Source organism: Mandrillus leucophaeus, unplaced genomic scaffold (genome assembly GCF_000951045.1).
Source record: "Mandrillus leucophaeus isolate KB7577 unplaced genomic scaffold, Mleu.le_1.0 Scaffold25, whole genome shotgun sequence".
Taxonomy (NCBI): domain Eukaryota; kingdom Metazoa; phylum Chordata; class Mammalia; order Primates; family Cercopithecidae; genus Mandrillus; species Mandrillus leucophaeus.
Window position 1 is genome coordinate 4,079,239 of NW_012102587.1, and position 23,056 is coordinate 4,102,294.

General features: G+C 37.8%; 1 protein-coding gene across 6 annotated transcripts in view; it reads left to right on the forward strand.

The window, feature by feature from the left end:
- Positions 1 to 23,056, forward strand: part of CLASP1 (cytoplasmic linker associated protein 1) — a 333,527-nt gene that overhangs the window by 238,326 nt on the left and 72,145 nt on the right. For 4 of the 6 annotated variants that reach the window (XM_011983418.1, XM_011983417.1, XM_011983420.1 and 1 more), the window contains 3 exons: positions 5,328 to 5,432; positions 8,060 to 8,086; positions 10,182 to 10,349. In XM_011983418.1, the coding sequence (XP_011838808.1) occupies positions 5,328 to 5,432; positions 8,060 to 8,086; positions 10,182 to 10,349 (300 nt within the window). The remainder of the gene's footprint in view (positions 1 to 5,327; positions 5,433 to 8,059; positions 8,087 to 10,181; positions 10,350 to 23,056) is intronic. The other 2 variants (XM_011983419.1, XM_011983422.1) reach the window with 1 other exon arrangement.

The window sequence follows — 23,056 nt, forward strand, 5'->3', positions numbered from 1 at the left end:
AAAAAAAAAAAAAAAAAAGAATGACCAAGCAGATTTTGAAAAAGAACAAATGGAACTTCTAGAAATGAAAATATAATAAATTTTTAAAATAAAAAACTGGTCAGGCACAGTGACTCACACCTGTAATCTTAGGAATTTTGGAGGCTGAGGCAGGAGGATTGCTTGAGCCTGGGCAATATAGTGAGACCCCATGTCTACCAAAAAAATTTTTTTTACAGTTAACCAGGCATAGTGGTGCACACCTGTAGCCCCAGATATTTGTGAGGCTGGGGCAGGGGGATCCCTTGAGCACAGAAGGTTGAGGCTGTAGTGAGCCATGATCATAACCGCTGTACTACAGTCAGGACAACAGAGCAAGACTCTGTCTAAAAACCTGCATGGGTAAATTGAGCAGTAGAATCAGTGTAACTGAAAAGAGAACTCATGAATTAAGAAAGCTAGGAAGAAATTATCCAGACTATAGTACAGAGTTAGAAAATGTGACAAAGTTGTTAAGTTACATGCAAGATAGTAAAGAAATTTAACATGTCTAATGGGAGTTTGAGAAGAAGAGGGAGAATGGGGCACAGACAATATTTGAAGAGATAATGGTTGGGAATTTTTCATAATTGGTGAAAGACACTAAAGCCAGGCACAGTGGCTCACGCCTGTAATCTCAGCACTTTGGGAGGCTGAGGTAGGGCTCTCCATGTTGTCCAGGCTGGTCTCGAACTCCTGGCCTCAAGTAATCCACCTGCCTCAGCCTCCCAAAGTGCTGTGCTTACAGGTGTGAGCCACTGCAACCAGCAAAATTTCAGTTTTTGAAAATACTGATAAAGTAGGCAAACTTTTGAAAAATGACGAAATACAGAAAAGGTACAAATTAACTGTTAAGAATAATAAATTAGGCATAAATGTGGATCAGTAGAGTTTTAAAGGTAATAGGAAGCCAGGTACAATGGCTCATGCCTATAATCCCAGCACTTCGGGAAGCCAAGGTGAGAGGATTGCTTGAGGCCAGTTTGAGACCAGCCTGGGCAACATAGTGAGACCACTGTCTCCACAGAAAATTCATTAATTAGTTTGTCGTGGTGACATGCACCTGTAGTCCCAGCTGCTCCCAGCTACTAGAAGGCTAAGGTGGGAGGACAGCTTGAACCTGGGAAGTGAGGCATCAGTGAGCTGTGATCACTAGCCTAGGCAGCAGAGCTAGACTCTGTCTCAAAGAAAACATAATAATAATTTTTAAAAATTAAGGTAATAAGATAAATTTATGACAGCTTTGTTAACAATTCAAAAACAAATTGCACAAATTTCAAGAAAACCCAAAACTGTTTCTTCAAAGAAATGAGCCATGTGAGTGGTTTTAAGACTGCTCATTAAACAATTTGAATCAGTAGTTAAATTCGTTGCCCTATTCCCGCCCTGCCAAAATAAACTTAATAAAAATGGAAAAGATACTCTAAATTCCTGCCATGCTCAGATGGTTCCACATGCAAGTATCAAACATTGGATAATTGCATTGTCAGTTTATCAGTGGAGATGCAAAAAAAACAATAAAAACAGGTAATTCCAAGCTTACGTAAACTCAGAGAAAAGGAAAAGAGGGAGTACTTCCCTCGCTGGTTTTATGCAGCTAGTATGACCAGAGTACATACAAACATTGTGTATGTGAGTGTATATGTCATGACCATGTAGGTTCAGCCCAGGTTTAATTTTTCTTTTCTTTTTGAAACAGAGTCTCACTTTGTTGCCTAGGCTAGAGTGCAGTGGCACGATTTTGGCTCACTGCAACCTTTGCCTCCCAGGTTCAAGCAATTCTCGTGCCTCAGCCTTCAAAGTAGCTGGCATTAGAGGCCTGCACCACCATGTCCGACTGATTTTTTGTATTTTTAATACAGATGGGGTTTCGCCATGTTGGCCAAGCTGGTCTCAAACTCTTGTCCTCAAGGGATCTGCCCACCTCAGCCTCCCAAAGTGCTGGAATTACAGGCATGAGCCACTGTGCCTGGCCTAATACTTTAAAATTTATTAATGTAGTTCAAATTCAGGAGAAAAACCCTCTTATCTCAAAAGATCAAAACATCAAAAAATTCAAACGTTTGTGATAAAAATTCTTGGCAACTAGGCACAGAAATGAATTTTCTTTTTTTTCTTTTCTTTTTCAGACAGTTTTTTGCTCTTTTGCCCAGGCTGGAGTACAGTGGCACAATCTCGGCTGACTGCAACCTCTGCCCTGGGTTCAAGAGATTCTCCTGCCTCAGCCTTCGGAGTAGTTGGGATTACAGGCGTGTGCCACCACACCTGGCTAATTTTTGCATTTTTAGTAGAAACGGGGTTTCTCCACATTGACCAGGCAGGTCTCGCACTCCTGACCTCAGGTGATCAGTCACCTCAGCCTCCCAAAGTGCTGGGATTACAGGCGTGAACCACCGCACATGGCCAAATTTTCTTAACCTGTTGACAGATATACTTTCTGTGAAATTTCAGAAATTCTTTTTAAAAATCTTGTTTGAGTCAACAGTGCTTACCCTCACTGCTTCTATTTTGCATTGTATTACATGACCAAGACACCACAATAAAGGCAAAGAAGTAAAAGTGAATTATTTCAGGGGAATAAGCTGATGAGTTATTTGTGGGTTTTATTCTATTTAGATAACCCCAAATCTGTATACAAATTAGTAGAATTAATAAAAGTTTAGCAGAATCCTAGTGTGTTAAGATCAAAATATAACGATTCCATTCTTACCTGCCAAGAACAGACAATATAATTTAATAAAATATAAAAATAAAGCAACTTTAAACAAGTCTATAAAAATTGAGTAAGAACTTTGAAAAAATGATCAAACTTTACCAAAAGACATTGAAAAAGTTAAACATAGAAGATACAATGAATGAGAAGACCAATGTTATAAAGCTTTTCCCCTTAACCCAGACTTTCACATAATGCCAGTCAGCATTTCAACAGGTATTACTGTGTCTGCACGTACATATGGAAGAGAGCAAAGGGCTTAGGAAAAGGTGAATTTACTTGTCCTGCCAATTAGCAGGATGTCCGTTAAAAAAAGCTCATCACAGGCCAGGTGCAGTGGCTCCCGCCCATAATCCCAGAACTTTAGGAGGCCAGGGCGGGTGGATCACTTGAGGTCAGGAATTGAAGACCAGCCTAGCCAACATGGTCAGATCCTGTCTCTACTAAAAATACAAAAATTAGCCAGGTGTGGTGGTGTGTGCCTGTGATCCCAGCTACTGGGGAGGCTGAGGCAGGAGAATCGCTTGATCCAAGGAGGCAGAGGTTGCAGTAAGCCAAGATCACACACCACTGCACTCCAGCATGGGCAACAGAAAGAGACTCTGCCTCATATATTAATTAATTAGTTAATAAAAAGCTAATCACAGTATTGTGATGTCATGTAGGTATGAACACATTGACTAGAAGGCTGAGAAACCCAGACACACATAAGTGCTGCTTGATAAACAATGAAGGTGGCATTTTAATCAGTAAGAAAGCTGTTAAGTAAATTTATTTCAACATTAGTTAGTTATATGGAAAAAATAAAGTATATCCGCTCTTATCCATACGTACATGAGTGACTTTTCCAGTAAAATATTAGCAAAATAGTATGCTTTAGAAAAATATAGACCTTGTGTTATAATTTTAAAACTTTCTAAATATGTAAAACAAAACCACATAGTTATTGGTTGTGAAGACATGTATTTACAAAAAAAAAAAAAACAAGGGAATGCTGAACACCGCGTTTAGGTTCATGTTACCAAATGCTGGGGGAAAGTAGAATACAAGAGGATTAGCAAAGAGAGTTTGTATTTTTTAAGCTAAATAAGTATACATGTCCATTTAAAAAGTCTTTGTGACCTAAATATTTTATAATGAGTTTAAGAATTTAAATTCAGTTGGTTTTTCATGTTCACTTTGCCTTTGTGACTGCCTTGATTCAGCTCGGTGACTTCCTTAGGAAAGTCAAAGGTCATCACTCACGGCCTTGCCAGCCAGCCAGGCAGGCACAGGTATCTAGACCAGTAGTGTCACATTGGACAAATTGATTTATTTCCCTGTTTCTCGGTTTTCTCATCTGTAAAATGGGAGTAATTACTTTATGTGCTGTGAGGATTCTGAATTGACTCATATATAGTTGTTAGTAAATGATATAGCTTTTCACTTCTGTATAGATTCTAGAGTTTGTGTATAAGTTTTTCCTTAAACTGTTATTAAAAGTCATTGATTCTTAACTACTTTTACTATTTTTTTAATGCCAGCTTTCTTTCATTGCTCTTTACCTTCCTTTCTTGAACCTTTTTCAAGCTTTAGGATTTGCTTTCTGCGTTACTTCTCTGTAAGCTTTTTTGCTTGCGGGGGTGGAATTGATTTTGAACAACATAAAAAGCCAGTGGGAGTTCAAGTTGGTTGTGGTTTTCCCATTGAATTATGACTGGAGAGGCATTTTGTGCTCTCTGGAAACCAAAAAGGCCCATTTTTTTTTTTTTAAGTTTAATCGCTACTCATACTAGTCTGATCACTAATGATTTTGTGTTTCTGAATTCATTTTCAGTTTTATGTCTTCATAGTTCAATAATTGCTGTAATTTTTTCATAACTGCTTACAGCATTGAATTATCTTTGGGCCATCATTTCTCTTGGTACTCCTAATACTGATTCTTTTTAGCTGTATCTCTCTCTTTAGCTTTATCTTTTCTTTATCTTAGAAACTTACTGACATACATGCTTTAAAAATAGAAGTTTAATGCTACATATCAAAAACACGTTTATTCACTGGGGAGCTATCGCTTCTATGATGGCTGAGTTAAGAAGGTAGACTTTTTTGTTTTGGGTTTGTTTTTTGTTTTTGTTTTTGTTTTTGCATTACTCTTATTTTCTATAGTTTTTTTTTTTTTTTTTTTTTTTTTTTTTTTTTTTTACAGTGACAGCTAATATTTTCTGTTTTTGGAAATTTGCCAGATTCGTAGACCATAGAAAAGAAAATTTAATCTGGAAAAAATTATGGGAAATGTCCTCAAATGGATATCACTTCCTTGTCTGAAGAGATAACATACTAAGATAGTTGGAACCTATAAACAGCTGCAGGTCCATGGCTCCATCTCAGGAGTTCCTGCTGTGTCCGTAGAACAGTTACGCGTGGATCATATGCACGTGTGTGTGCATTCTCACACAGGGGGACGTGGCAGACCTCATGTGGAGGATCTGCTCACACACGCCGTTGCTCCCCTGTAGTTGGCTGGTCAGTGCCTCTCTTCTGGGGCGTGGGTACTTTTCTTGAGTAGGTGGCACTTACTGGAAATGTTGTGAAACACTCTTTTTGCTATGTCCTCCAGGTCGGATCCGCACAAGACGGCAAAGCTCTGGGAGTGCCACCAACGTCGCCTCTACACCTGATAACCGGGGCCGCAGTCGCGCTAAAGTGGTTTCACAGTCCCAGCGTAAGAAACATATTTTATGGTCTTGCTTACCTCAGTTTTATTCAACAGCTCATTCTGCGGTTGAACATTTTACAATCTTTATATTGACTTCAGAGGGAAAAACACATTTTTTGTGGCTCTAAGATACTGTGAGTATTCTTACTGTTTGTTGGGTAAGCTTAAAAAATGAAACATTCCAGGCATACATTTGTCTCCTGTCCAGGTGATTTACATTTTCGTATTGTTAAACATTAAACATTAAACATTAAAATGTAGTTTTTCTCCCTCCTTTGAAGCCTGTCAAATTGTAACTTAACCTGTTCTGTGACTCATTTTTGCATTGATAAGGAATCCTTCTGATGTAATTTTAGAACGGTACCTTGGGCAGAAAACTATTAATGCTATGTTCTTTCCAGTGGTAAATAAGTAAATCCATTGAAAGCTCTCCCCCTTTAATTCTGTGCTCTAACATTTGCAGCCCACACCTCTCTTCCTGCCATGTGGGCTCTTGCTTTGCCTAGCTGCTTCCATGATTGCATCTCTGTATATGTGAAGTCAGTTGGTTTGTTAGCCTTAGCCATGAAAGCAGCCACAGCTGGAATGAATTTATTCTGGCCACTGTTCAGATCCTCCCTTGGTGTCTCACTTTCCAGCCACACATAAACTTTAAGGGGCCCGCTTCCCCTGTGTGCATGTCGAGTAGAGCTGGGTAGCAGAGTGCTCCTGGGCAAGGTGAGCATGGGAAGGAAGTCTTCCTGTCCCCAGGAGCTGCATGTGGTCCCACAGCATAGCACTCACTAGCTGACATTTGTCTGCCTCCTTTGTGACCCAAGGAACTGTCTGTCTGTTGTAGAAAGTGCTCAGTCTGCACCAAACTTTAAGAGCTCTCTTAGTATAGAGAATGGCCTTGCTTAACACCTTCTGAATTTAAATTCTTTCCCTTTGATAACTGCAGTCCTCATGTTATATAATTTCTGCAAAGAAAGCAGAAGATCACTTATAGTGCTGCCTTTGGTGAGGCTACAGAACCTTCCTGTGGCCTAGGTTGTGTTGTGTAGTGTGATACACTACAAGCATGGGCTTCAGTGTCAGACAAAACTGGGTTTGCATCCTGGTTCCAGTGTGATGTTGGGTGAGTCTTTTAACCTTTGTGAGCCATTGTTTCATTGTCTGTAAATTGAGTGATAACAATTCCCACCCGCATGGGGTTTTCATGAGGATTTAATGAGCATTAGGAGCTTAGCATGTGATAGACAGTAAATGGACACAAGCTTTATAGTCATAATTGCTTCAGATCAGCAGACTCCCATCCTAGCTGAAGTTGAGCGTCCTTGATCCCTGTCTACTTCAGTAGGTTTAGGAAATAAGTCTAGGAATGGATTTACATGATAAGGGATGCAGTTGAAGATAGCTTGAGTCCATTAAGACCAAGAATGCTCTCCTTACTGTAGAACTTAAACTGAGTTTTCATTCAGATCCAGGGTGCAAGTGTAGTCCGGAAGTGTCTATCTTGGGAACAACTTCTTGGCTCTGGTTATTCTGTTGAACCCTAGTGATGCCTGGAGACACAAAAGGTTATTTGACTCATACATATGGGTCAAATTTTACTGCAAAGGAATTGTTGACAAAAAGTGTTCAAATCTCAGAACCTAGGTCGATATAATGAAATTAAACCAAATAAAAAATGTCTAAGCGTGTAACTATGCAGTGTTACTTCCCTCTGTGGAGGCTGAGGGTTGAACAGTATTTTACGTGTTTCATTCTAATGCTGTTTATCAGCATTGGGGTCTCTGGGATTCCCTGCCCCAGCTAGGTCAATGCTGTAGTTTTCTCTCTTATATTGCAGGTTTTAGGAATGTGTGGGTTACCTTGGCAGGTGGTGAAGATTACACTTCCTTCTCTAATAGTTGTTAGGGTGATAATACAGCTTTAATTTTTCAGTCTTATCAAAATACTGTACCTAGCCTTGGGGCTCCCCTTTTAAAACTCCTTAGTTTTACTTCACTCACCAAATTATACTCAGGAAGAGTGACCACACTAGCCAGTGATCAAGCCTGTACTTTCAACTTATGCATGTAAATTAAAAGTTTAAACAATTATTTTAATAAGTGGTAAATATAAGCATATATATCACAAATGTAGATATACTAGTATTCATAGTCCTGATTTAATACTAAGTAGGCTTCATTAATATTAGATTTAGGGCCCTTAATAATTGGCATATTTTAAATATTTGAGGTTTAGGGGAAGTCAGGACAGGTGAAACTAGTTAACAGCAGTTTCAGTTAGTTGATGTTTATTGAGCTCTTACTATGTGGTAAGCACTTTTGAAGATGGTAGTGATACACAGATGAGTACGTTACAATCACATCCCTCAGGTTGCTTAAAGCTAGAAAGCAGATATGAGCCTCGCACATTGTAGGTTTAAAAGTGTTTTATGAACAGATCTGAAATAAATGCTAATGTAGAATGACAAAGATAAACATAAGTACAAAAATAGGAGGAACAAGTCCTAGGAAATATAGCTGTTTTGCTAATGTATTTGTGAACAAAGACCTTTGTGTTGTGTTGCATGCTGACCTTCTGTATTGTGTTATTGTCTTTTAATCCACTTTTTGCCTGTCCTTTGGTCTGCTCTCATAATCAAGGATCCAGATCTGCTAATCCTGCTGGTGGTAAGCCGTTTCTCTTCTTGCCTTTTTGTTGTTGTTGTTGGCATTCTCCCCGACCCCATGCTCCCTGCACAATATTAATTTCTCTCTTTATTGTAAGCTTAGTTAATCTTTCTGCATTTTTCTTTGTGTTCAAATTCTAGAGTTTGAAATGGATTTCTTTCCCCTTTATACATAGTTTAATAGTTTATTAGTATGCTCAAATTTTATGGGTAAGATTAGTAGGTCCTGAGACAAATTCTTCATTGGTTTTTATAATGATTTTTCACTTCAATTTGTAGTTAAATCATTATAAACTATTAATTTTTGTGAGTATTCACATAAGTGTTTCATTTGAATGATGGTGGTTTTGATTTATATAATACTTATTTTTAAATAATATATATTTAAAATAAACACACATATAAATTTACAGGTAAGTGTTGCTTCAAATGTTTTCTTCCTCTGGGTCATTCTATTCTAGTACATAAAAAATGTATCCTTTATATTTTAGAATTGTATTGCCTTCGCTACTTAGGGAAGTAATCTATCAATGCAAATGATTGCCATTTGAGTGTATTGGTGTGATGCTTAAAATTTTGTTGTTTTCTCTAAGAGAGAATTATGTCCCACAAGAAATAGTAATATATGTATCTAGCTACTTATCTGTTAATAAAAATTATCAGCCATATTATTTGTTTTCAATTTCCAGTTTTATTGCATACTTCTCAGAGATTGTGCTCCATGTTATTTCTACTTTTGTAGACTTTTTTTTTGAGATTTACTTTGAGGCTTAATACACGATTTTTGTTTTTAATATTCATGTGCGGAAAGGTAAAAAGAATGTGTGTTCTATTTGTTGGGATATATATGTGTATGTGGGAAGTGTGTGTTTGTATACATACATGTACACACACAGACACAATTTTGACTGCTCTGTCAATTTCTGTGAGGTATATAGTTTTTCAGTAGTATTAGTCTTTCCATGAGGTCTTTCGGTAGGTGTGACTTTTTCCATTTCTCCCTGTACTTTTATCATTTTTTAGTTTTATATTTCAAAGCTGTGTTGTTTGCAGCATAAAGGTTCGTGATTATTGTATCTTCATGGACAATTATTCTTTCATAAATATTAAATATCCTTCTTTGTCTTTTTTAAATGTTGTGTTTTATTCTATTTGTTTTTGTTTGTGGTGTATTGTTTGACTCTTAAAAATACCAGGCAGCTGAATTTCATTTTATTTTACTTTGCATTTTCTTTTCTTTTTTTTTTTTTTTTTTAAAGATACAGGGTCTTGCTCTGTTGCCCGGTCTGAAGTGCAGTGGTGTGTTCATGGCTCACTTCAGCCTTGACCTCCTGGGCTCAAGTGATCCTCCCACCTCAGTCTCCTGAGTAGCTGGGACTAGAGGCATGTGCCACCATGCCTGGCAAATTTTTAAAAATTTTTGGCGAAATGGGGTCTCCCTGTTGTTGCCCACACTGGTCTCAAACTCCTGGGCTCAAGTGATCCTCCCACCTTGGCCTCCCAAAGTGCTGGGACTATAGACATAAGCCACCAGCCCAGGCTTGTTTTAATCTCTCTTAAATAGATGAATTAGTCCTGCCACATTTGTTATGATTAACTAATATGTTTGAACTTCTATCTTATTTTGTGATTTTTATGTACCAGGTTTCTGGTTATTTTATCCCCCTACTCCCTTTTGTATCATTTGTCAGATTAATAGAATTTTCTTGGATCTATTTTCTGTAGCTAATGCTTAAGAAAATTGTTATAGTTCTACTTCTGCTCTTCTAGCAGTGACACCTAAAATTTTTAACATAATCAGCTCTTACAGAATAAAAAAACCAGAACAAGAATAAACACCTTTGTAGTATTTGTAGATATTTACTGTGGAATAAGGAGGCTATTCTACCAGTAATTCTTCTAAGTATATTCTTTTATGATATTCAGTTGGCTTTTATGCTCCTACATTTTAAAAAATTACCACCAAATAAAAATTTATTTTTATATAAAATTCTGTATTTTAGCCAAATTAATGTGTAAAACCTGGCTTTTGAAAGTATTATAGTTTATTCCTACATTTACATCTATTATTCATTGTCATTTTGCTTCACTTTTAGCTGGCAGCCGGTCAAGTTCCCCAGGAAAATTGTTGGGAAGTGGTTATGGTGGACTTGCTGGGGGCTCCTCACGAGGCCCACCTGTGACACCGTCCTCAGAAAAGCGAAGCAAGATTCCCAGGAGCCAGGGATGTAGCCGGGAAACAAGTCCAAACCGAATAGGATTAGGTAAGGATTCTCAAAGATCTTGGAAAACCATTCCCAGCTTGGTCGTAGTTTTGATTATAAGCTAATGACTATGTCTAATGTGGGAAATATAGATCTATTTTTTGAACTGAGGATGTCACTTTGCCTGGTTGTGCTTTATACAGATTTTGGCATATTGAGGTTTCAGTTAGAAAAATATGTGGGACTTAACCATTCAAATTGATGGGAAGGAATTATGTCATTATAGGCTTTTGTATTTTGCAGTCATTGTACCAAGCACTGGAATTGGGGAAATAGGGTGTTTCCCCCACAACTAGAAGCAGTGTTGCTTTTCATTTTCCTTTTACTGATTAGCACTAAGTAGACATTCACCTATATAAATTTTTCAAAAACAACATTTAGGGTCCACATTTATTTTAATTCTGATCTTCTCTAATTGGTGAAACTTATGGTTAAAAAATATGTATAGTTACTTTTGACATAGATTTGTTTAAGCATACAAGCTAGGAATTGATTCAAACCAATACATAATATTTATTTTTGTGTTACTTAGCTTCTTTGTAATAGTGTGTAGAATCATGTGAATTACTTTCAGTAGCTTAAATATATTTTACTCCATTAAAATCTAATTCATATACTACCTTTTTAAATATAAAATTTAGAAGTCTTTGTGATATAATACAAAAAATCTAAATTAATACTCTATGACTTCTTTACTTCCTAAGGGTAAAATGTATTAATATAAAATCAGACTACTGTATTCTTACATTGTGTTGGCTTATCTTTCTCATTTATTCATTTATCTCATCAACAGTGTTTACTGTGATGTACCAGGCACTTTGTTAGACCTGAGAATTAGAAGATACATGACATAGATTTAGATTCTGACTTCAAAAAGCTTGATATCTGTTGGGGAGAGGTGGAAATGTAAGACAGTAAGACAAATACTGTGATGGGGTGCTCCCCATAATCAAAACTATGACCTAAAAAAAGAGTATCTTAGACCCTTGGCCACCCCAGATTTCCTGCTAGGGGAGGCTGCCCAGTGTAGGTTCTGGTTTCATGAAGTACAAGATGGGATTGGTCCAGGTGGGGAGATGAGGGAAAGGTTTCCAGAGGAGAGAGAAGCATCTGCAGAAGCAGTCAGGCAAGAGGCAGCCATACGTCATTCATTTGACTACTGTACCGAAAGTCAGAGTGGGTGGGAGTTGGGGGCAGAGACTGGTAGAGTCCAGCTCATGAAAGTCTTTGAAGGCCACCTTAGCTACGAGAAGGCAGGAGAAGATATTTAAGAATGGATAAGGTTTGATTTGAAATCCTATTTCCAAAGCAAGTAGAAAGTATTTCGTGGTTTTAGTAATTCTCTATGATGCCAGCTTTTTACTGGCATTGCGTAGTGTGGTCTCTTAGCTGACAAGTTATTTGGTTGGCGATGTGGATACAACAATAGAAAAGGGCACAGCTGGAATATCTGAATTTTATGTCTGATGCTGTAACGTATTTGTGTTTAGAAAATGCATTTGATTTTAAATCTAGGTGTTAGTTTTAGCTGTCTTTTTCCATAGTTAATTGTTTAAGTTTATAGGATGTCTGTCTGCAATCCATGTTAGTTTTATACATTGAAAGATTCTTTTCTGTTTTGAGATTTTTTTCTTTTTATATTATTGAAGATGCCAATTTAATCTTCTTCTGAAAACTGGGAGATAACCCAACTTCATTTATCTAACGTAATTCTAATGTGTTCCATGATTTTAACTAAGAGGTTTGTGTTGTGTGTAGTTGAAAAGACAATATTTTATACGTTTTTAAAACAGGTATTATGGAACATCAGTAGGAACTTAAGAGAAGCCTGTTCCCTTCCAAAGAGTTATTTGAACCTTTATTTGAAGAAAGTTACTTCCTTGATGCTAAAGGGATCAGTTATGTGTGGAGCTTTGAGGTCATATTAAGGAAGATATTTTCTTTAAATTTCCACACATTGTGAGAATATATGCTTATAAAGAAATATATATGAATAAAATGTATTTTCATTTTTTTCCTGTGGTATTGCTTAGAAATTCCGTTTAATAGGGTGGCAGACATAATAGCATTATTCAGTAATAGATTATATATTACTATTATCGTTTAGTATATACTGGATATATGCCTATGTTTCTTAACATTTGACTCATTGTATAGCAATTTTCAATATAATTGTTGAAAAAAAGAGGAGGAACATCTTTTAGGAATATTTTCTATAATTCCCAAACCAACGAATTCAACAGTTTTAATGATAGCTAAACTAGGTTTGGAATTTGCACTGAGAATTAATTGTAGTTATCTACAAATTGTGTTTGGTTCACCTATGCCTCTTTTTGTTTGAAATGATACTTCTTAACAAAATTTTCGTTTTTCATTTGTTTTAAAACTAATGCCAAGGATCTTCTTTGGCATTTAAATTTTCTTAAGCAAAACAGCCTGCAATTCCTGTTGAATATTCAAGAAGCAAAATATATCCCTGCTACTCTCTTTTTTCTTGGTGATTTGTTCCCTCATAAGCTGTCCGAGTAGGAAAATATATTTTTAAGTTGTTTTATTTCTGTATGTCCTAAAGATAATACTTTATAGATACAATAATGTCACATAAATCACCAATATCTGTAGTGATTATATTTTGGAAGTTTGCCCTTGTTCTCTTCTCCCACTCATCTATGGAAAGGCTATGAAAACACATTTGATATTTTTGCAGCTTTCATTCTGTGGATGTGTATTTAAAATGTTCTTAAAGTTTTCTGGTTAAAATACTTTGAAATAATTAAACATTAATAATAGTTCATTTCAACTGTGAAATGAGACTACTGTCTTAAGACCAAGACATGAAAATGTCTAGACCAGAGAGACATTTCATGTCTTTAACTTCTGGTGCTTTTTATTAATTCTCTTATATTCTGCTTTCATGAGTCCTGGTTGGACCCTTCCTTAAGATGTAAAAGTCAAGATTACCATTAAAACACTGAAGTAGGGTAGAGTGTCTATCAAGAAATGTAAACCAATCAAGTGGGTATCTTATGGATCTTATGGCTTCCCAGCATTTCATGTAAGCAGAAGACCCCAGAGGTACCTAGGAATACTGCTTTTTTAGGAAGTTCACCGTACAAGTATGTTTTCCTTGTCTCTCCCTCTTATGCCTTCTCCTCTGTAACATATTTTCACATAGAACATTTAGTTTGGCACTTAAAGAGACGAATTATTTTGGTGTTTTTTTTTTTCTTTTAGTTTTGATCACCTAATTAATTCATTTATAAAAAATCATGTATATACTTATTTTAGGCCGGGTGCAGTGACTCACGCCTGTAATTCCAGCACTTTGGGAGGCTGAGATGGGTGAATCCGTTGAGGTCAGGAGTTGAGACCAATCTGACCACCATGGCAAAACCCCATCTCTACTAAAAATAGAAAAATTAGCTGGCTGTGGTGGTGCGTGCCTGTAATCCCAGCTACTTAGGAGGCTGAGACAAGAGAATCACTTAAACCTGGATGGCGGAGGTTGCAGTGAGCCAAGATTGTGCCACCAAATCCCAGCCTGTCAACAGAAGGAGACTCTGTCTCAAAAATAAAATATAGGCCGGGCTCAAAAATAAAAAATAGGCTGGGCGCAGTGGCTCACGCCTGTAATCCTAACACTTTGGGAGGCTGAAGCGGGTGGATTGCCTGAGTTCAGGAGTTTGAGACCAGCCTGGGCAACATGGTGAAACCCCGTCTCTAAACTACAAAAAATTAGCTGGGCGTGGTGGCGTGCACCTGTAATCCCAGCTACTCGGTAGGCTGAGACAAGAGAATCACTTGAACCTGGGGGGCGGAGGTTGCAGTGAGTTGAGATCATGCCATTGCAGTTTAGCTCAGGTGGCAGAGCGAGACTCCATCTCAAAAAAAGAAAGAAAGAAAGAAATGAAATAAATAAATATACTTATTTTAAATTCTTCTTTTATATTAGTCTTTCAAAGTAGTAGTATAAGTGAGTTTGTATTTCTCTTGTATTTTAAATTATTTAACATTTGAACCATTGATGTCACCACTAGATTTACTTTGAAGAGTAAATGATGCCAGAGCTCTTGAAGTTTAGGGTAACTATGGCCATATTTTCACAAAATCATAAACAGACAGAGTTATTTTTCTTTATATTGCTACTAGCCATATGTTAAAGGAGAAAATCAGCTCAAATGGGTGAATAAACTGTCTCTGGGTGAAATACAGGGGGTGGGGGGTAAACCTTGTTAAGAAATTTATGCATACTGTTATTTCAGAGCATATCTGTTTACTACTGTTAATGCTTTTTATTGTATTCACAAAACAGACTCAGACCAAAAAGAGAGCATTTTTTCCCCGTTGTTCTAGCATGTATATGAATTTAAGGAAGGAGATGGGGCTGGGAAAAATTCAGAAATAATCAGGCAAGAACTATTCAGAAAATGCTCAACTAAGCATGAACTTGTTTAAACAACTATCAAGACTTTTTATAGCTTTGTTATCATTTGTTTTGGAGTGAGCAGTGGAATACGACAAAATTTTCACGTGTGCTCTTCAGCAAGAGACTTGAAAATACTTACGTATGCGCATTATCTCACAGTACCCTTCTCATTTAAAATGAGGAGACGTGTTCTTTTTCCTCGGTTTCCTAATGGGAGGCTTGAGACCCAAAGAGGCCAAGTGGCTGGACCAGTGAGATGGCGTGGAACTGGAATGGTCAGTTTTTGACTCAGATTTGGCACTGGTTTTCTAAGGATGAGTGGTATTGCTGTGTACATTCTAGGAAAGTTTTCCAGATTGGTAGAGCCAGTACATGTTCCCTAGTTTTTTAAGCATTTAATTTGGCATCTCCTTTTGTCATCATTGTAGGAGCTGTTTAGAATGTCATCAAGAATTGCTGATTAAATAGTCACTACTACTTTGAGTAAAAATTCAGTGCTTTTACATCACTCTGGCAAAATTAAGGAGAGCTTAAGAATTTCTGGTGAACCCCCAAATAAAGCCCTTTATGTCTACATTGTTGAGATTATGTTCCTGTGCTTGACTTCTTTTTTTTTTTTTTCCTGACCAGTACTAAGCATTTGGATTTCACTTAAATGCCTTCAGAGTCTAGTTCTACTCTAGCACTGAGCAGCTGAGCACAATAGAAAGTTGACTTTGGTTTTCCCTTTCATATTCTTTTTTTTTAATCAGGGAGTGTTATGATTCTGGTTTATAAGATATTCTTGTTATACTTCCGCTGTGTAACAAATCTTTGCTCTTAAATAATAGACAATGTTTGTTGCAGTATGGAAACATACTTGCTTTTAGATTAGTGATGCAAGTATTTTCTAAAATCTCTTGACATTTTTTCCAGTCCATCCTCTCAAGATGGAAGCGTATATTGTCCCCATCAGCTGTTACATTAGGCAGTCCACGTACATTTATTCAATATCTAAGGTTGTTTTGGAGTATTTTGCCAGTAATGTATCTCCATTTTCTCAGATGGAGAAACAAGGGTATTTTCTGAGCTTCACAGCCCCGTTTTTATGAGACCCTGGGCTATCCATGCAATTCTGTCTTGTAGTCTCAGTGTTTTATAACATGAGAATGATTAACTGTATCCGTAGATGATCAGAAAGTTATTTGCTGTTCTCAGGTCAGTGGAGGGATCTTTCCCCCAAGTACTGAGAGTATTGATCTACTTGCTGTAGACACAGTGTGGAAGACTGGGTCAGTGGCGGTGCTTGGTAGAGCACAGGCAGATCTTTTTGGATTCTCATAGAAAAAGCAGGGATAAAATGTTGGGATCAGTTAGGGAAAGGATAACAGTCCCCACTTTTTCTACCTGCTGGTTTCGAGAATTGGATATGTGTGAAGCATCTGCACGCTTACTTGGAGTGGGTAGGTTGTCTGGTTATGTCAACCCTTATGGCTTCTCTTGGTGAAGATGGCCAGCCTGGGAGCAGTGAGCCCTCTTCCTTTTCATTAGGTAAGTTCATGGACTTCAGTGACCGACATGGTTATTCTGTTTGTTAATCCAAATTAAATTACCTTTCTAAGAAACAAGTGCGTATGAATACAGCTTTGGTTTTTTGTCCTCTTGTTGAGAAGTTTGCTAAACTCATAAAAACTGATCGTTTCTAAAAGGCCTTTGATCTTGTATTTTCTGATGCCAGTTTGTTGTTCGGAAAGATTTCTTTTCACTTCTTACATTTAGGTGTAATTTCACCTTCATACTGAAATTCACAGCTTTCTGAGGCATTGAGCATAATCACATTTTACCCAAACCCTCCCCTGTTGGCATGTCAGTCAGTGAGACCTCAGCATGGATAGGTGGCTCAGTCATCAGAACTCCCCAGCGTGAACAATGTTGTAATTACATTAACCAAATGTGACTGACATTTTGTGAGTTTTTCTGTCTTCATTAAACTTGTTCACCTTCTCTGAAACCCTTCATGCTGCACGCTAGCACGGAGCAGCCGTATCCCTCGACCCAGCATGAGTCAGGGGTGCAGCCGCGATACCAGCCGTGAGAGCAGCCGAGATACAAGCCCTGCTCGGGGCTTTCCTCCACTTGGTGAGTACACGTAGGCGCTGGCTGAGGAGCAAAGAGTTCCTTACCCTGCTTGTCCAAGACACTGCTAGGTGGAATGACCTGCTTTTCCTCCTCTACTGTCCTTGTGGTCCTTTCTTCTTTCTTTCCTCTTCCTTAGTTACCCCGTTGTCCCCCTCTGCATGCTTGAATTCTGGCAACTTCGAATTTTTATATATTAGAGGAAAAAAACACCACTTCACTCTGTACTGTTGTCATTGATGACCACTTGCTCTCAGCAAGCCCATCTGTGTTGTCATTTCTAACCGAAGGCAAAACTCAGCCGAAGTTCGTTGCTGCTTAAAAATAAAGTTAATCCAAAGTTTATTCTGAGTCATTGACTTTTTACAATTTATCTTTAATTCTACTACAGATCAGTCTGTGTGTAATTTAATTCAAAGAAGGAACAAAAGTACAATTGCAATAATGTTTAGAAAAGTAAATGAGTTTTCTCTTTAGTGTTAATAGTCTTGCCTTCTAAAATGGACACATAATAAACCCTTTTTAGTTAGTATAAACTGTTGATCCCCAAAAGACATCTGTCAGCACATACTTTTGTGAAAAGGAATATTTTGTATTCTTCAGTAATTATTTTTGGCTGCTTGCCATGTTAAGTGCTGTACAGATGTCCATTTTCCTCTTGATAAGCATAAACGTAGAAATCATTTTGTAATAATTAGACCTAGACCTGAAATTATATGGATCTTTGGACTCCAGCAGTCTGTTAATTTTAACTATGTATTTATATAACTGGTCTTTTGAAAACTATACATGTCACTACGAAAGAGGGATGTTAAAAGCATAAGGTCTTAATATATGCCTCTACCTAGCTCGTTCTAAAAATGTTATTCACTGCTTCTGATCTTTTTTCCCTAATCAGTATCGATAATAAAAATCTAGATACATTTCTTTATGACCCATTGTCCTTAATGAGATTCTGAAAAAGAACAGGCAACCACATGCCAAAGCCCTGCTAGACGGTCCCTGTGATTTAGCGAGGCAATACCTGTTGTGAGGTGTTCCACCTTGTTAGCATGAGCCCCTGAGTGGGGCAGCTTACCTATTGCATGTCACCTATTCCACAGCAGTCTGAAGCATTACAGCAGAATTCTCAATAATCAGACGTGGCAATGATGATTTTTTTTTTTTTTTTTCTGAATGAACTGGTGATTTTTCCTTTTAAATTAAGGCTGTATATCTTTGCATCCTTGCTCACTATTTGAACTTCTGAACAACCTATTTATGAGTGAACAATTCAGTCCTTTATTCGTTATTTTGTCTCTTAGAAGCAATTCAGTGTTTTCCTTTCAAATATGTACTGTTATTTTTGATACTGTCCGTGGAAGCCTCCTTTGGTATCTGGCACGTGGAGCAGGCGAGGTGTGCTGAATTCTTGAGACCCTAATTGAACTCTGAGTGGTTGAGTGAATCTTGTCTGTTTTGTGCATTGTTTGATTAAGTGGATCTGCTTAGCTGTCTTGGTGACAACCCAGAATGTTGAAATGTGTAATTGCCACTACCAAGGCAGAAGGTGTGGGTCCTCACAAACTCTAGCATCAGCACATGTCTTCTGTTGTGGTCAGGGCAGTAGTTAAGTTCTTCGAGCTAAATTTTTGTATCATGCGTTTCCCCTCCTTAGGTTAAACCTAACCCTAAAACTTATGTCCGGCAAGAACAACAGCATTGCTCATGTGTACGCACACCATTTGGAGCAGTCAGCAAGCATAATGCTGTGTGGTCCCTGTTCATCCTCTGGGACAGGTATCATCATCATCAGAGTCTTAGGGAGAATAAGCCACTTTCTCAGGATCACACAGCTAAATGGTGGAACCAGGGGTTGAATTCAGATTTGACTTCAAGCCTGCCTCATTTGGAAGTAGTTTGGATAATTCAGTGTTTTTCATCTGTTCCTTGAAAATATATTAAATGCTCGTTCTGAGGCTTCTTGATGGGAGAGTGATTAGAAGATGTTTCTGAATCATTTATTCCCAGGCTTGGGCTTAGGACCTGGGAACTCAAAGATACATCCCAGAAGGTTGTTGTCCTCAGGGGAGCTTACTACACATCCTCTGAAGGTTTCTTCTTTAGCTCATTAATTTTAATAATCTCTTCCCACCCCTTTTGGAAATTAGTGAGATCGTGTGTCAGTGCTTCTTTGAATCCACTTACATAGCCAACTCTTTAACAACAACAAAAAAAGAGTAAAAGTACTTATATTCTAGTGAATATATATTTTTAAGTTTGCATTTTTATTGTTTTGGACCATTTCGATGGTACGAATGTATATGGTTATGGTGAGAATTTTTGATTAAGGGAAATAAGGGCTCTGGGGTGCTGTAAATTAGGCTCTCACATAAGTGGGTCTGCCTAGGATTCCAGTGTTGGGTGTTAACTTGTGAATGTGACAGAGGACTCATGGCATGACAGATTTTTTTTAGAATATTCTGTTGAAACTGAACCAAAGTACCACTTGGTAAGGAACCTGCATATCAGGTACTGCTTAAAAACGATTTCAGTCTGAACTATCAAGATAGTGATGTGCTTGTACAAAAATGTATAGTTTGCTTCAGTCTTAACACAAGATATTTTACCAACTTCCTTTTTTAGGGAAAATGATAATTTTATAATATTCTTTGCCAATTTAGTTTTAATTTTTGTGAATCTTGAGAAAGGGATATTTTCCTTTTTTTGCAAACTGGTAAAAATTGCCAGGTAATCTTTGCTATTTAATACCACATGTGCCATAGGGATGCACATTTTACAAAGTAACATGGACCTTAAAAATTATATTAAAGAATTCGAGGTATTGATATTTTATGACTGAATGTGAGAGCGTTAACATGTACAGAATAGTAGTATTGATAAAATGTGGCACTGCTCAGTATTATTTTGTTAAACCTATAAATTTTCTGTGGTATAATCACTGTGAATTTTTCAGAGTAATGAATGGAAGAATATTATCTTTTGTTTTTTCCTGAGGTTAAGGAAAAGCCATATGTTGCATGGAACTATAGTCAATAAGTTAATGTTTTGAACCAAGTCTTTATTTCATAATTATTTCTAAAAGTTATTTTCTCTCCACATGAGGACAGAATTTAGCATGTATTTCCTCAGGTTGATGAAGTAATATGCTCTTTAGGAATACTTGTTAATAAAATGGTACTATAATGTCAGATCGTAAATTGGAGGTTGCTCTTATCTGTTACTGCCACCACCAGCACTACCAACGCTACTAACCATTGTTTAAGTGCTTTATAGCCTCTTTTAATCCTCTCAGTAACTCCCAAGAGGTAGGTAACATTAACCGTTATTAGCACCATTTTACAGATAAGATACTGAGACACAGATAGATTTAGTACTTTGCCCAAGGTCAGTCCTATGGCTAGTTGTGATCCAACCAGGGTTTACAGTTGCATTACTGAGCTGGTACTCATAACCAGTGTACTGTAACTGCTTCTCCAGGGAAAAATCATTAAACTTAATACAACCAAATTCCAACAATTACACAAGTACTAATAATTAGGATATGGTCGGGCGTGGTGGCTCACGCCTGTAATCCCAGCACTTTGGAAGGCTGAGGTGGGCAGATTGCTTGAGCCCAGGAGTTCGAGACCAGCCGGGCAACATAGGGAGACCTCGTCTCTACAAAAAAAATAAAATAAAATAAAAAAAAATAAAAAGCCGGGTGTGCTGGCACATCCCTGTAGTCCCTGCCACTTAGGAGGCTGAGGCAGGCGGATCTGCTTGATCCTGAGCCATGATTGCGCCATTGCGCGTCAGCCTGGGCAACAGAGTGAGACCTTGTCTGAAAATAATAGTAATAATAATAATTAGGATATTCATGCAACAGAACAACAAACATTTTGACTGGGGAAAATGGAATTCCAACTGTTGAATCCCCTTCCTGTGATTCCATTTTATTTCCGTTGAAGTAACATTATGAACTTCTATGCTTGTTTTTGGTGCATGGTTGCATATGCATCACGTACTGATAAAACATCTCGTGAGCTGAGTTAACAGTCCGTCTTACTGCCGTTCCACTCTGGGATGTAGACGATGCTCTGTGACTCCTGCTGTCCTTCATGTTGCGTATTTCCATACTGGCTGATAGAGGCTTCATGGCGTGAAAATAACACTGGAGTCAGAGTTGGTTGATGCATAGTTTGGAGCACCTTTAAGAGTGCCTTTGTTGTGCCTGTGTGTTTAATAGCTGTGCGAGAGCCAGCGGGCCACTGTGGAGTTTGGGGACTGGCACTTGCTGTCCATTCATATCCAGCACCATTTCTTCTCATGAGAAAACATGGCCTTGTTGGTAGCAGTCCCTGCATTTCCTTTGGACTGTGGCGTTTTCTGTCTCTGGTACTTCTGTGTTAATCCTGTGGGTGTTGCCATTCCTTTTACCTGCAGCCTCTCGACGTCATTCCAGGTCCACTAGTGCTCTCTCCACTGCTGAATCTGTTGGGCAGTCAGGTGAACAAGTGCTAACTGCATGACTTGGCTTCTTCATATGTTCTAGTTTCACACCCATGTTAACATTTGTTTTCATCTGTGTCGGCTAGCACTTGGCATGTATGCACCTCATATTTTTTTCCCCAATGTGCTTTAATTTTTTTAAGTTATTGAATGTTTATAGTTCTGTTAATAGGCTGTAGATGCTTTATAGCCTGTTTGACAACATCGTTTCTCCAGTATTCATATTTACGTTAAAACAAAACAAAAAACGGGGAAGTAATTCCCTTCCTGCCACTCTGTCCCCAGGAAAATAACCAAAATTAGGTATTATTTAGGGTTCCTGTGGGGCAAGGGGGCATGGATATCACCCAACAGATTCCCTTCCAAAGTCTTTACTCCGAATAAACTGCCAAATATTAATGCTAGTTATTAATGTCAAGTTCACATTTTTAAAGGTACCATTTAGTTAACAGTGTTGCAAATTATAGCATACATAATTTCATATGTATGAAAATAAGTGTATTGTTCTCAAAGTTTTATGGAAAACAAGATCAGGATTCAGGTAATCAAGTCAGGCCAGAGGTATCCTTTGCAGCCTGCAAACCCCAAACCTGCTCTCTCAGTTCTGTTTAGCAATACTCAGCATCCACTGGTTAGCCACAGTGGCAAAAAGTAAGCATACAGTAATACATCAGTTTGTTAGATTTCATGCTAACAGTCCCTAATGACTACAGTTTTCTCAATTGAGTAAGGCAGAATCTATGAATTTGCGGACCGTTGATGGTGACAATTGTTACCAATTCACTGAGTCCGGTATTTTCTCTTTTTTTCCTCTAAATGAAGCCCCCTATACTTTGTTTGTTTGTTTTTGGTTTTGGTTTTTGGGTTTTGAAACAGGGTCTCACTTGTTGCCCAGTCTGGGAGTGTAGTAGCGTGATCTCGGGTCACTGCAACCTCTGCTACCTGGGCCCAAGCGGTCCTCCCACCTCACTCCCCAAGTAGCTGGGACTACAGGTGCGTGCCACCACACCCAGCTAGTTTCTGCTGTTTTTGTAGAGACGGAATTTCACCGTGTTGCCCAGGCTGGTCTCAAAACTCCTGGGCTCAAGCGATTTACCCACCTTGGCCTCCCAAAGTGCTGGGATTACAGGCAAAGCCACCATGCCCTGCCTCCTGTATATTCTGATTATGTATATTTCCCTGAAGATTAGGGGCCAGACTGAGAGCACAGTCATATGTGTTCATCTCTTGGAAAAATTGAACTTTTAATAGTATCAGAGCCTTGAGAATATGGAACAGATTTTGCTCTGGTGAAAACACAAAGCTTATAGTTTTGCTTAGATCTGGATAAACATTTCCCCTTAAGATTTGAAATTCAAATTGTCTATGATATATATCAAATGATCTGTAGTCACTGTGTATGGCAAATCTGTATGCATCTTGGAAGCACAGAATAATTGCATTGTTCTTATAGTTTTAATTTTGTGTCTGAAAAAACCTGTATTCTCCCTGGAGCAAGAATTGCTGGCATGAGATTTTTTTTTTTTTTTAATTTTGTTAGACTTCGTTTTATTTAAGTTTATGCTGGGTAATTTTTTAATGGCTTATAATTGAATTACTTTCATTCTGTTACTCATAAATCTACTATCTACCCTTTTTTAATGAAAAAAAATTTGAACAAGGATCGTCTATAAAA